Raw genomic sequence first — 14,672 nt, 5'->3', positions numbered from 1 at the left:
TGGTTTGTGATAGAGACAACAGATATGAAATAAATACAGTTCAAGGGTTTATATGAACAAGCTTTTAAGGCATATAAAACAAACTGCAGAATCTCTCCAGGTGATTGTGAGAATATAAAGCACCATCACAGTTGCCTGCAGAGATTACCCAGTCAGCCCTTAGATTCTTCACACACACACGCATTTTTGGATATAACATTGAATTACATTAATTTCCTGGAGACTTACCCTCATCGTAACAGCTACCAGCCTAATCCTAACCCTTAACCCTTTCCTGAAACAAAGTCTTAATCTTAATTAGTAACAATTTATGTTATGGGGACATGCATTTTTATTATCATTTAAGTAAGTGGAATCCCTAAAAGATGACTATATTATCAGATGTATGTCTCCAGAAAATGGGTCTCACACACACACACACACACACACTATATCTATAAGAGCAAATTGGCAGCATGTGATTAACACTGATCAGAATAAAGACCAAGCTTTGACCCCCCCCCCCCCCCCCCCTTCCTAGCATTCCAAAAAGGTCCTGGGTTACCATGGTGACAAGGCCAAGGCACGTGCCTCCCTTTGTTGAGCAGTATCCTCCAGGGTCAGCCGCACACCCACTTAGAGGTCAGATGGCACCCAGGCCTCTCTCTCAGGTCACCACTCACCAGCCCTCAGCCTTTGACCCCAACAAGCTCTGAAACAAATTGAGAGATGAGGGAGAGAGGGGAGGCAAGATGGCCAACATCACAACATATTTACTCAATCAATCTGCACGATCACATGACAGTTTAGGATATTTTAATACATCTATGCATCTGTTGTGTTTCAGACATTGCGAGAGCAAATTAGCAGTGTAGTCCTGTGTGGACAATGTACAGTATGGTGGAGAATCACTCTGCATGTTACAGTATGTCTCCCTCTTGTGGTGAAATATAATGTTTGAAACTGATTTTATGTGGACTTGAGTCGAAGTGTGGCAAAAAAAATGCTGAATATGGGGGATCCCAGAAACCTAGGGGTTACTTCAAATATATAACCACAACATCCTGGTTTGATTCTGGTCAATTACCCTTGTACCATGTGTTTGTAGTCTACATCTACACTGTAAACTATCTAATTGAAGGGGAAATGCCCCAAAATGCATCATGTCATATTTATGCTTTGAGATTTGTTGCACTGGTGCATCAACAATATGAGACACAGATGCTACTGATTGGCCTTTTATCCTTGAGGTTTTTTACAGTCACGTAATGCTTAATTTTAACCAAAGAAATTCCATTTAACATGTCGACATATTCATCAATGCAGTTTAACGGACCAAATCATACTTATGTACACACAGTTTTGAAAGTCTTTAGCCAGAGGTGCAATCTTTTCCACTGAGCCTTGATGCATGTTGGGATATTCAGGTCATCGAGTTGCAAAGTGTTGCTCTGGCGTTGACAAAAGAAAAATCTTAAGTTTATTAAACGGAACAGGCTGACAGTCCACACTTTGTTAGGCAGTGAATGAACAGAGTGGTTTTGACAGGCCTAACCTCTTAAGCTTCGGGTCCCACTGAGCTCGGCACAGCTAGAGCTAAATGCCATCTGTCCCAACATCATGAGGCCCCGCCCCCCCCCCGGACCCTTTACCATAGAAATCATGCAACACTGCTATTAAAGAAGAATATAAGATTATTCTACTCATGTGATATCCTCTTCAGTAGAGGCAAACATTTCAAGGCATTCCAGGTCGAACACTTTTGCAAACAATAGATGTGTGTGTAATCCACACAATTTTAATTTTCAAAAGGAAACATGCTAAATAGCTTTCTTGAAAGTAGCTGCAAATGCATTTCTAATGTAATATGTTTAATGACCAAATAAATAAATGAACCAAAATGATCTTATGTTGTATTCTGCCTTACACCAGTCTTGGGTGTCAAGAGTCCTGCTGTTACACTTGAAAATAAAGAGTAGAACAGCCAGAGCACTGAAAGGGGAGCGAGCAAAGACAGAGGAATTAAATGGTCAATCTGAGCTGATACTGGTGACCCCTAAATAGATCCTTTGCTTTACCGACTACAAATAAGTCCCAAACAAAATAAGATTAAAGTTTTGATTGAGCAAATAATGCTACTCAAACCCCACATTAGACCATGTATGGCTTTATGCAAGGAGAAAGCCTGGGAAGGTCAAGATGCTCCTGCACATTACGGGTCTGACACTGACAACCTATTCAAACCCAACTCATTGTTTTCTTCCGTTAGTCTCTCACTGTGACTCATCAATGGCTATTTCAAATTCAGTTTTGAACAAATTCGTGTTACGCTTTACTGGCTTCCACATATAGCTCTGAACAATAAAATAATGATATCACCATATGAACTTTAGTCTCCATCCTTTCACAGTGTTGTCTGCTTCGTTAGCTGTCATCTAATGTTAAGAGCAAAAACGACCTTTGTGCCCTGTAGCTTTAGCACTTCATTAAGGCCCTGGACCTTCGCTGTACAAGCAATTGTCTTCCTCTAACAAAAAGACTGACGCATTGTATCAGTTGGAGGTACATTTATCAAAGGATGCCGATACAATAGACAGAGCTGCCCAAATTATGAAACAGGTCTGTAAGGGGCCTCCTGGTGAGCCATATTGTACTGTTTGTTGATGGTCCAGTTTGGACTGAATGACATGTGGTAAGATTTCAAAAGAATGTGCATATAGAGAAATGCAATGTTCATGTACAATGTGCGAGTCTATAAATTTGAGTGCATGTTCAGCATGGTGTGCAAAGGTTGTGTGAGGTTGGGGCTTCGTTTGCATATAGAAGCCATGCTGAGAAACACAGGCAACCCATAGACCTCTTGGAGGTGCACACTGGCGAAAAACAATTGGGATCTCCATGAACTGATGTGACATGTGTATTTGTTCAAGCCTTTCCATGGGAGGGGAGGTGAAAGAAAAGAACTGCTCTAAGAAAGAGAGGGATAGTGGGATGAGGAGGGGGCACAATGTATTTGAGTAAAAGGCAGCAAACTGCAACAGTACAAGCAAGTTATGCCACGTCAACTATACGGACAATGAGAAGCACATGAAAACAAATAGAAAGTGTACCACATGTTTTCATTGTTTCAGTGATTTGTATTGTGTTAAATTTCCCAGATGTTTGCCAGTGGATGACTAATCTTAAAAGCTGCAACAAGTGGTCGATTGGTTGAAGTCCGTTTTTAAAGCAAAAATAAGACACATCCTCTGATTCCAACCTCTCCGACGGGAGGATTTGCAGCTTTTCTCTTTTATAATCACTATACAGAGATTATCTTTGTTTTTTTGGAATGGTGGTTGGACAAAACAAGATATTTGGAAAACTCATCTTGGACATTTTCAAATATTATTGAAATATCTGACATTTTACAGTCAAGTGATTAATCGAGATAAGAATCCGCTGCATAGACTAGTTACATCATATATTACACTTCCTTGTAGTGCTGTGGGGACCTTTAATTAGTTGCTAGTCGTTCGGTGTGGGACTGGCTGCCATTTAGCCCCTGCATTGCAGTCTCAGATGAAATGGGCCGGTAGCACATCAGACTACTCACTGTCCTGACCATATTTACATCCTCTCTCAGTTATTGGACACATAATTCCTCCACACATCTCTTCAATCTTATATTACCCACACGGCTGAGTACAATTATAATTTCATATGCCCCAGTGTATCAGCCACCCGAGCAATTTTCTGCCATTTTAATGTGAATTTATGTCTCATGTAAATGAGTGCAGAGTCGATTTAGGCCCAGTGGAGGACTGGCCTGTTCCGAGGGAACATTACGTTATAGGTCTTTGGTCATTTCAAGGTCTCCGTTCATTACCCTGATTTAACTGACGGCACCGGCATTGAATGAGGCCTTGCTATCTCATCAAATACAGTATCACCAAATCAAATATGAAGTAGCATCTCAGTTTTGCAAAGCTTAACAGGGAACAATGGAATGGTAACTCAAAGCATCTCCCAAAAAGAAAATCACAAACATGGGCCACATTTATTAAATAGTTCCCTCAATGCACATTAACTCTATTCAGTTTGCGTGGTATGATTATCTTAGACTTTTACATGGAACTAAAAATATAACATTTCAGCAATCTTTATAATCAACTTGCTTTGTAAATTTGACACAAAGGATTTGCTCTTTATAATGTTGGGTTATGTTTAAGAGGTTTCTATTATGAAGAGTCTGCTCTGCTCCCTTCTGAGCCGAAGGAAAACACTCAAGTTTTAGTCGTGAGGTGAGTTGCACTGCACCATCGTGTGGATTACCTTCGGCTGGATGCTCATGAAGGCGAAGTTACTTTATAACTTGCAGACGCGACATAAGAAGAAGGAACTTCATTCATATCCAATCTTAAACATGCTTATCAATGTCTGTTTTGTAATGACTGCTGAATTATGGGTTTGTGGTTAAGTTGTTACTTAAGTGTGTAGTTTCAGTTCCATAAATGAGGCTGTACGATTATTTGATGTTTCTTTAAATGGCATATTTTCAATTGTGAGAATAAAACCCTTGACAAAACATTGCAATTAGTGCATGTTTCACAGGGTCAGTTATTGGCTGTTTTATTGGCCGCATCACAACATAGCAAGCAGTAATGTGTGACCTTTGCAAAGAGCATTTCTTGATAACCCGGGCCCCGCATCCCTTCAGTAAGACTCCAAACACATCTGTAGGTGTCTTTATAGACGCTTTACAATACAGTTAAATATTCCATTCCTTTGATAAACTTTGCTCTATTGTATTTTCTACTACTCAATACATGTTTAAGAGGCCAAAAAAGATTGTTTCAACACTTCAGTTAGTTCAGGAGATAAATATGAAGTGAACCTTTCAGCTGATCAAACTGTCTGAAAGACAAGACCTTGACCGCACGATCAATCACCTGCTCTTATCACAACAACAACCAATCCACCTGCTGATTATCACACGCGTTCTCGAAAACTGTCGCCCGCAGCATACTCACCCTCGTGTCTTATCCAAAGCCCAAGGTCTCAACGTTCATCTATCAAATACAGCTGGCTTTGGCCACTACCATTGAGCTATAGTGGATTTGATGGTGTCCTTGCTTTGTTTGACTGTGTTTTTACATTTTCTACATAATTAAAAATAGCAAATGAGGGAGTTTTGTGAGATCATATAAATGACCTAATTAGATATATGGTAAAAGGTAAATTACATAGGAAGAATGTGCCTAGTGACCATATTAGGAAAACATAAGGACAAAAGAAAAGGGTAGTTCCTATTGGGTGAGGTGCACGCAGAGTTCTCTAACACCTGACATCAGGTGCATACAGGGAAACAATACGTCAAGCAGCCATGGAGATGCCTTGTTGTGAGATTAATAAAAGGCTTACAGTAGTTTCAGCAAGGGAAGGGCCTTCAATAACATATGTTGTACTCATACTGTTATTTTAAGACATTGTGGAAACCACGAACATTACGGACGTCCCTCTGTGCATATTTTACTGTGACTAAAGAATGAAGTCCTAATAGAAACAGTGTACAATTTATGGGGCTGATTTATAAGTTACACCATAAAATGTCACCTCTTGTCAGATTAAAAAGACATGGCCGCGCACAAATGTGTTGCTTGAGTTAAGATGCAGGGTAAAGACAGAGTCCAGAAAAATGCAGTGTTGCAGGTAAAATGCTGTGTAATTCCAGCCCAGAGAAAGGACTTGAGGGACCAGGAAAAAAGCAATGCGGCTCACCATGCATTTGTGATTGATGGTCTCCGTCTGTGCAATAGCTGACTGAGCAACATGTACATCTCTCTTGTTCACACATTTAATGGCATGCACAAATGGTGTGCCTAGTTTAACATATATGCACCACAAACCCATACATGTGATGTGCAGCCTTCCTTAAAGTAATACACATCAGGACCGTCGTGGTGGTTCATTTGGCGGAAGAACATACCATGCAAGTACGACGTCCTCGTTTGGAGTCCGACCTGGAATCTTTGTGCAGGTCTTCTTTCATGCTCCCTCCCATCACGCTGCACTGTTGAATCAAAAAGAAAAAAACAGAGGCAGAACATCTCAAATTATTAAACTCCTTAAAGAATGTGCATAATATACATTCCTGTGTACTTTGTTGGTAGTATGGCTCAGCAATACTGCATACTGTACGAGCATATTTTCCCCCCAATCCTTGATCCTGTCACATCTCTGTTGTCTGGTGCCAAGACATGTCTGGTCTGGCTTTTAGCCAGGCTGGGCTGGTCGCCACTTCGGCCCCAGCAGCCTAGCAGGCAGGCCTAGCTTAATGCTGACACATCAGCCAGGGAGAGCAGACCTCTGGGAGACGCTGAAACATCAGCACAGCACCATTTCAGATTTACAAGGAGGGGCACACGTTCTCATCTACAGTAGAATTTAAGTAAGTGTCACCGTATCATTGTAGGAGATTGTTTTAATGGCACAACTTAAAATGGGGGAAAAATTGTATTTAAAGAAACCTGAGAGGCAGAGATAATGAATATTAGCACACGATTGTGGAAATTAACTAACAAGGCCACACCGCTACAAATAGACCTATGATCAATTCACATAAAGCGATCATAAAATAATGATTATAATTATTCGCCTACAAGAAAAACATATCAAAATATTGACGTAGTCCTCGTTTTTAGAGTTTCACACTTAATGCAACATGATATTAAGGGTGTAGCATGCATAAACATAACCAGTTCACAGAGTCCATATATAAAAAAATAAAAAAATTGGTACAGTGGTTATAGTTATATATATATATATATATATATATATATATATATATATATATATATATATATATATATATATATATATATATATATATATATATATATATATATATTCCTGCAAAGAGAATCTTTTCTTCATTTACTGGCATTGGAAATAGGCATGGAAATCGACTGATCAGCGTAATCATTTATGAACGTTACTCAGGATCGTATTCAAATGTATGCATAATGAAGTGTCTTAAAATTAAACAAAGGAAGGATACACATATTATTGTAAAAGGGCAAACACAAACTGACATTACACAGCCTATTGACAATACCAATGTTATTTTTGTTCACATTTATATGATCATAATGGCTGCCTTTTGTGTTTAGCAAGCCATGCAAATGAGATTGGCAAAATCGTGCATGTGCCATCAATATGCACAGATATAACCATCTGATTGATGATGCAAACCTTCTCTCTATTGCCTTGTTTGTGACCTCTGACTCCTCACCCCTCAAGGGGTTAAACTTATTACCCTTTGACTCGTGTGACCTCTGCTGTGAAAGGAGCTTGATTGAAGGATGACCACAGTGTTGGTGCTATTGGCCGCTCTCTGACCAAACTGTGGCCAGAGGGCTGACCATCCCAACCCTAGAGGGATGTGACCCTGGCCCTGCCACACGCTCTGTGGATAATACTATTAACAGGTCAATATAAGCTTAAAAAAAGGGGGGAGAGAACACTGCTTTAACCTGAAGGATGAGCAGAAGAAAGGGGATGAGGGGGAGATGATTGTGGAAGGAACCGATTTCCAGGAGGAGTTTGGAGGTTGTTTGTCAGATCTGTTTAAACAAATGGTCACCAATTTGATTTCCAAACAGGGATGTAATGACCTGGACAATTTTGAGTACTACTGATAGACAATAAGAGTAGGACTGTGCTGAAAACTTCAATATTGTTAAAAAATAAATATGGTCATTTACAGACTGTCATGACATGTCCTGAGCAAACAACCAAAAGCTAGGCCAGTGAACAAAATGTCTTATTAGTTCAAGAAATTCCCGGGTTGGACAAATCCAAAATAGGGCAAACATTTTAGCCTAGTCATCCCTGTAAATATGTCACATATAATGAAATGGACAGTAAATATAGAATTATAAACACTTTTATAACTTGTGATTCTGTTGCATATAGAAATAAAATGTCTATAGTAACTAATTTAAATCAATATATTAGAGAGTATTGTTCCAGTAATTCTATCTCTAGTATCAGCAGAAGAGGGGTGTATTGGGTGTTCACCATGCAAGACATGTGCTCTGCCTCACTCACTTCACCGGATTATTAGCCATCTCCCTTATTTCTCTCTAACCAATATTCTGGTTTGGCCTTTACTAATTATGTTTTTATGTGACAGACAAATCTACTTTTTTATGATGAAGATAAATTTGCAGCATGGCCACAACTCATCTGACTTAGTTTTTTTTTTTTCATCTCCAACTCTTTCACACCATCATCACTACCACACCCAAAAAAAGTGTAAAACTTCACTTTTATTGCAAAAATGCTGCCATGTATTACTAGACTTGAGGTGACTAAAAGCCTCGACCCAAACATTATGAATCCACATCTAATTGGCAGTACACAAAGCATTCATAATGCGCTTTGTCTCCCTCCACCCTTAAGAGTTGAGCGCCAATAAAAATAATAAAATGCAAGACTAAACCATACAACAAGCAACCCCCATAATATTAGTTTTGAATGAAGCATTACATGATAATAAAATCGAGGTGAAACACATGTAGCTAATAGAATCCACTCTACTAAAGTTGTCAGACCAGCTGTACAGTAGAGCTTGTAAACAACCATGCAAGCATGCATCCAGTCTCACACAAACGCACATGTAATCTCCCACAAACATGTAAGCAGCAGTGTCTTACAGATTACTCGGAACAACGAAGGGAAGAAACCTTCGCGCAAAGAAGGAGAAACAGCAAACCCAAGAAAACTGAAGAAGAATTGGGCTATATGACATAAAGGAGAAATAAACAAATGGAAATAGTACCTTCTAAAGCATCCATGTGATGAGAGAAGGGTGGGACACCTGCAGAACCACGCATGGTCTATCCAGAGCTCTTCAGCGACTGCTCCCTCACGGAGCAGAGTGTGTGTATGAGCCACAGAGAGAGTGGGTGTGTGTGTGTGTGTGTGTGTGTGTGTGTCTGAGGGAGGGGATCCTACCCCTCCTCCTTAGGACTGAGCCTCCTTACAGGATGGAGGGGTAGGTGGGGCCACTGCAATAAAGCAAGCACACACACATATTTTTCTTTGGTTGTTATGTCCTCGCTTCTCTCGTTCTTTCCCGCCTCCACACTTCAATCTTTCTTTCCCTTTCCAAGACTTGCTCTCTGCTTCCTTACCTCAGCGACTTGCCTTGTCTGTCTGCATGGCTCTTACACTCTCCCTCCACATTTCATCTCCCACCCCACCCTACCCCTTGCCCCTATCTCTTCCTCTCTTGCTGTACGGTAATATTAACATGCTCCCATTAATCTGGAGAGGAGATGGGGGCATATGCCCTTTTTGGCAGGTGGTCCACAACCTGCTAAACTCCTGGCATGTGTATGCGTGTGTCCCGTCGGTCTTCGTTTCATAATAATACAGCGCTAAGATTAAGCGCGATAGTCAGAGAGCATGGTGTGTTTGAGAGATGAAAAGAGAGGAGGGCAGCGGGAAAGGGAGGAGTGGTGCCACGATCAACAGCAGTGAAGCACACTTTTTTTTTTAACCTTTTATAGTTCTTCTTGCTTTGGGTCTCTGTACCACCCCTCCTCCTCCCCTCCACTCATCCGGCCACCAAACACAAATCCCATCTGATTCAGGGAGTAGCCATCCCTACATAAATCATTCCCCTATTCCATTGGCCGCATGTTACATTGAAAGTATTGATTTTCTCCCCCCTGCCTGCCGCAGCACTGATTGCAAGGAAACCCTTCACAACAGTCACAAACAGGAAGTGGAAAAACAAACCGCGGGTGTGTTTCGATTGACCACAATGGTGGATCCCGAAGCTTTGGTCATAATACTGAAGACAGGAGATGTATGCTTTGCTGTATAGCACACAATGGAAACCCTAAGACAACATGTAAAATGCAAAAATAACACAAGCACAAAGAACTATGTAAAATATAACAAGCCATTCATAATGCTATTTCAACTGGGCAAATGTGCAGCCACATAACCCTCAAAACAACCTAAAGCATCAGTACTACAACAGAAAAAATTACAAATATCGGTATTTAATATTTCCAAATCTGGACATCAGTCCAAAAGGATAATATCTTAAGTTGTTCTGTAGCCACATCAAAGAACAAGTGTAGTTTTGGAGCTTTAAAAATAAACATCAAACCTTTCAACGCGGAGACAAAAAAAAAGCATATTATACTATAGTTTAAAATAAACCACTGCCCTTGGATTAAAACTGACCATCAGAGGAGTAAACGCTGCCGTTTCCATGACTGCACAGCTGATGATACTTTGAACTCTGACCTTTTACTCCTGCCTGTGCTCTGAAGCGGTGACCAAACCCAGGGTCAATCAAAAAGAAGGTCAGCAGGGATCAAATGGTAATGACCCCTCTCTGGTTATGCAATCACATGATATCAGCATCCTGCAAGTAGCATCATTCATCCTAATAAGAGCTGTGCACCTTCCAGGAGTACGTTATGGGGCTGCCTACTTATGAGATATATGTTCACCTGTGTGATGATGCATGAACAATCAAGAACAAAATACAAAACACTAAAATAACAAAAATATACATCTACACAAGAGATGAAACATTTAAAATTGATTTCAGGACATTTTTACAGTAGATTGATGTGTTAATACCTCGATTTAATTGGTAGCAATTTTGTATTAACTTTAAGTATTCCTTCAGGAGCAACTTCGATGAAATACAATATGTCAGTGTTTTACTATAACTTGGGATTGACAAAAAGGCCAGTTATCATGGTATGTACCGATAGGCCCGACTAGGTACTGTTGGTGTGAAGCGGCACAGAAGTTATAAAGAATAATAGTGTAATATTTAATAGCAACAATGTTCCTGTAAGGTGCATTTTTAGGTATGCTAGAAGCCTGAGATGAGTCAGCACAAAATAGAGAAGGGTTTAATGATGATAGGACAATATAATAGTTCAACCCATCAAACAGGAGATATTCAAAACTGTCAAAACTACTGGATTTGTCTAAGGACTATTGTTAAAACCCATCCCAAGAGAGGATGGGTGTCTTTAAGAAAGGATGACCCCGTCTTGGGGTAGAGAAACTGGGTTGCAAAAGAAGGGGGAAAGACAGATGAAGGGGTGGAGGGAATGATCAGAGGGGTGCCAGACACAAAGAGGCCAGGCTATGGCCGGTGGCACGCGATGGGCAGATTAACCAGCGTTTCCTCCCCTAACTGAAGCATTAGGACACCTGACTGAGTCCCGCCAATGGCAGCCAGCCAAGGATTGGGGGGGGGGAACAAGCTGGGGCTCGCCTTTCAGCACTCAAGCTCTTCAACAACACAAAGAGGGGTGGGGTGGTGTTCGTGGGGGAAAAAAAGAAAATAGGGAGTGATGGGCTGGTGGCTTGGATTTGGGAGGGGGGGCTACAAGCCTTGCCCCTCACCATCTGCTGCCCAGGCTAAGTGAGGACAGGGGTAGAGCCAGAGTGCAGGGTGGAGTATGTGAGCGTGTGCACATAAAATACACGTGTATCTGCGTGCATGCACCTGTTAGTGTGTCACTGGGTGGGTGGGTGAGTGGAATGGCAGATGGACAGGGCATACTCCTGGCACCAGAGCATCGATGTTAGTCATCCTACGTTAAGGAGTAACCCTTCCCCCACATTCCTAACCCCTGCTACCTAATCCACAGTGCCAGCCAATTCTTTATGTTTTGCTCAGTTTGATTAAGACATCCCTGATTAGAGACATTATGGGCTGGGTGAGAGGGGTGTGTGCGAGCGCCGCTTATCCATGTGGCTGTTTACTGTAATCAAAGCCAAACAGACGCTGCCCCTTTAGCCCCCACACCACTTACCAATGTCTGCCATTTTAACTAAAACATGTTTTTATCAGTCACTAATCCCAATCCCCCCCCTAATTTCTCTTAAATGAAGAATACACATGGTTGAGAGGTAGACTCCTGAAATTGTGGTAGATCAGATATATAGCACTATTGCCCCAAACAAACCACACTTTAGACAGTTTCTCCAATGCATCGTGTTTTTCTGTACATTATCAGTGAGCCAGCTATTCTGGCTGTAAAAAAAAAAAGAAAAAAAAAGGGGGTCAGAGCAGCAGACAGTTCAGTCTTGCTGAGCGGTAATCTGAAAATGCCTGTAATCCTCCATGGAGACCGTGGTTGTAGTGTGAAGAGGTGTAGCCTCGTCTCCGTTTAGCAGCCATGTGTTTGACCGAGTTTGACACGCAACCAGGACCTTACAGCTGCCAGGACACACACCGAGAGACCAGGCACAGTAAAGCTGCCAGTCACTCACTGGAATAATTATGCCATTTTTCGCCCGATACAATGCAGCGCAGGTCACTGAATTTATTCAACTCGGTGTTAGAACAAGTGGCATATTTGGGAGCCAATGAAATCACTGGTTTATGAGGTTGTGGAGAGTATATTAAAAAAGCTCCCATTTATGAAACACTAAAACACTGTTTGGGGATAACTGTTTATTTGGCAACACCAGCAGCAATCAGAATAGCTGTCAATGATTAGATGGATGACACTTATTTAAAGTAAGTACACAAGAACCCTCCCAGGGGATTTCTGTTACGATGAAGCGGCACTGAAGTTCCTGAAATAAATAGCAGATTTGTGCATCTTTATCATTTCCACACACAAAAACTGCACAGGGGTTAAGTAAGGAGCACATTTGTACTTGCAGTGTGTTTATGGGTGCATTTTAGTGAGTGTCATGGACCACATCGAATCCTGAATTCACCTTGGGCTCAGAGTGGAAAACACATGGTTCACCGTCAGCAGTGTAGATCCTCTTGCACATCGTACGTCCCAGCAGCATTTCCATGATGTAGTTTATACCTGCGACGATCTACAGGAAACGGGACTCATTAGGGGACTCGTGTTTATGGTATAACATGTACGTACATGACTCAAGAATTAAATCCTTACCTGAATCTTCGCCGACGTGATGTTCACAGTTTTGTAAGCAAACTGCTCTTCTGCATTGGCCCTGTTGAATTCAACCACAGCAAAGTGGGCCGCCCTCAAAACCTTGGTGCCGTTTACCGGGACTTTGTGTGGCTGACCAGTCTTCACTTTCTCGCCGCTTACCAGGGAAGCGGCCGAAGCACACGCGACAACACAAAACCACACGAACATCTTGCACCTGACAAGTCGTCTTGGAGAAGCTAATAAGAGTCACGATGAACGGCCGAGGGCGCGTTCAAAGCCGGGTTAAAACGTGCTCGCTGGAAACGCACACCTGCATCCTATCTGTTAATTAAAACATGAACGTCCGACCACACACACGTGTGCTGCTCCGCTGCCGTGAAGCGCGTGCTGCTACTGCTGCGAAGCGTTGTTGCACAACGTTGTAGGCTAAGTATGAGGAACAATACAATTCTTCGTCAAGAGAAGTACAGCAACGTTTAGGTCGACAAGCACATAAATAATACTCATACATGATTAACAAACAAATTCAGGAAGCACACACTTTTTTTTCACGAGGAAAGCATGATTGACACATTGTGACCTTACCTCCGTGGTTGTTGTCAATCCCACACGAGCCTATATTTCATGACCGCACAATTTGGCGAGAAGAGTCAAAAGTTTGCAACACTATTGACGTTTATTGTGTAAAAAAGCTGACACAATAGTAATTAAAACTATATATATATATATATATATATATATATATATATATATATATTCCAAAAAAAAAGTGCCAATCTCTTGACACACTTGGCCAACCATTGATCCTGTTGCTAATTGTTTTTAGAATGCACATAATTAAGCTGAATGGAGGTCACCTGTAGTGTAATCAAGGGATTTTAATTACAATCCAACCGCTGGTTAGTGGGCCAACATTTCCTGGCAAAAAAACTAGTGGTCAAGGGAATATTCTAATCCATTACATACAAAGGCTACTGAGTCAGTCTGGGGAATGAAATTCATAGTGCATTAAATATTCCTTGAAATTGGAATTTCAAATAGCGGTGCTCAAAATCTGCCTTAATCGGAGCAGGCTAAAAACATTTGGAGTCTGTGTGGCAGGCCACCACTAGCTCATTATAATGCAATATTTGGTGTAAGATAAACACTGAAAATGAACAGAAGCACAGCATTGCCACCATGAAGCCTGGTGGCAGCAGCACCATGCTGTGAGGATGCTTCTCTGAAGCAGGCCCTATGGCTAGTGGAGGTCGAGGGTCAAATGCATGCAGAAAACTACAGAGACTGTGGAAGAAGACATGCTTCAGTTTGTAAAACTGAAAGACAACTGAGAGTTCAGATGACAATTGCTTTAAAAATGTGTCGCAAGGCTTCAACATGTCTATTGACTCCCCGATGCAATTTGATAGAGCTTGAGCAGTTTTGCAAAGACGCATCCAAACTCTGACATTGATTAATGCAATCATTAATTTTTTGTTTCATATTTGTACTTTGTTTTAAACTATTCATTAATATGCCATTAAAGACTTCCTTGAGCAAAAAAGATTCATGATTAATGATATCGAAAACAAACAGGCCAAAATCCAAGGATATCGAATACATTTTATTGGCAATGAATTTCGCTTTATTTTTTTGCAATTCATAAGCTTGTTTTTCCTTGAGTAGTTCATTGCTGTGCCTTCCAATGACACAAATCCCTCTCGAACAAGGTTAACAATAAATGTATAAATATCATTGCGT

The 14,672-nt window shown here is 41.1% G+C and overlaps 1 protein-coding gene across 1 annotated transcript; it reads right to left on the bottom strand.

The window, feature by feature from the left end:
- Positions 1-12,486: 12,486 nt before the first annotated feature.
- Positions 12,487-13,342, bottom strand: LOC117744342 (cystatin-like). Its single transcript, XM_034552543.1, has 3 exons — positions 12,930-13,342; positions 12,742-12,849; positions 12,487-12,594 (listed from the first exon to the last, which is right to left on the bottom strand). The coding sequence occupies exons 1-3, from the start codon at positions 13,137-13,139 to the stop codon at positions 12,505-12,507; spliced, it is 408 nt and encodes a 135-aa protein (XP_034408434.1). The 5' UTR covers positions 13,140-13,342; the 3' UTR covers positions 12,487-12,504.
- Positions 13,343-14,672: the final 1,330 nt, after the last annotated feature.

The sequence above is a fragment of the Cyclopterus lumpus genome, chromosome 15, assembly GCF_009769545.1.
Source record: "Cyclopterus lumpus isolate fCycLum1 chromosome 15, fCycLum1.pri, whole genome shotgun sequence".
NCBI lineage: Eukaryota > Metazoa > Chordata > Actinopteri > Perciformes > Cyclopteridae > Cyclopterus > Cyclopterus lumpus.
Note: the sequence above shows the minus strand (reverse complement) of the source record. Positions and strands in the feature narration are given on the sequence as shown.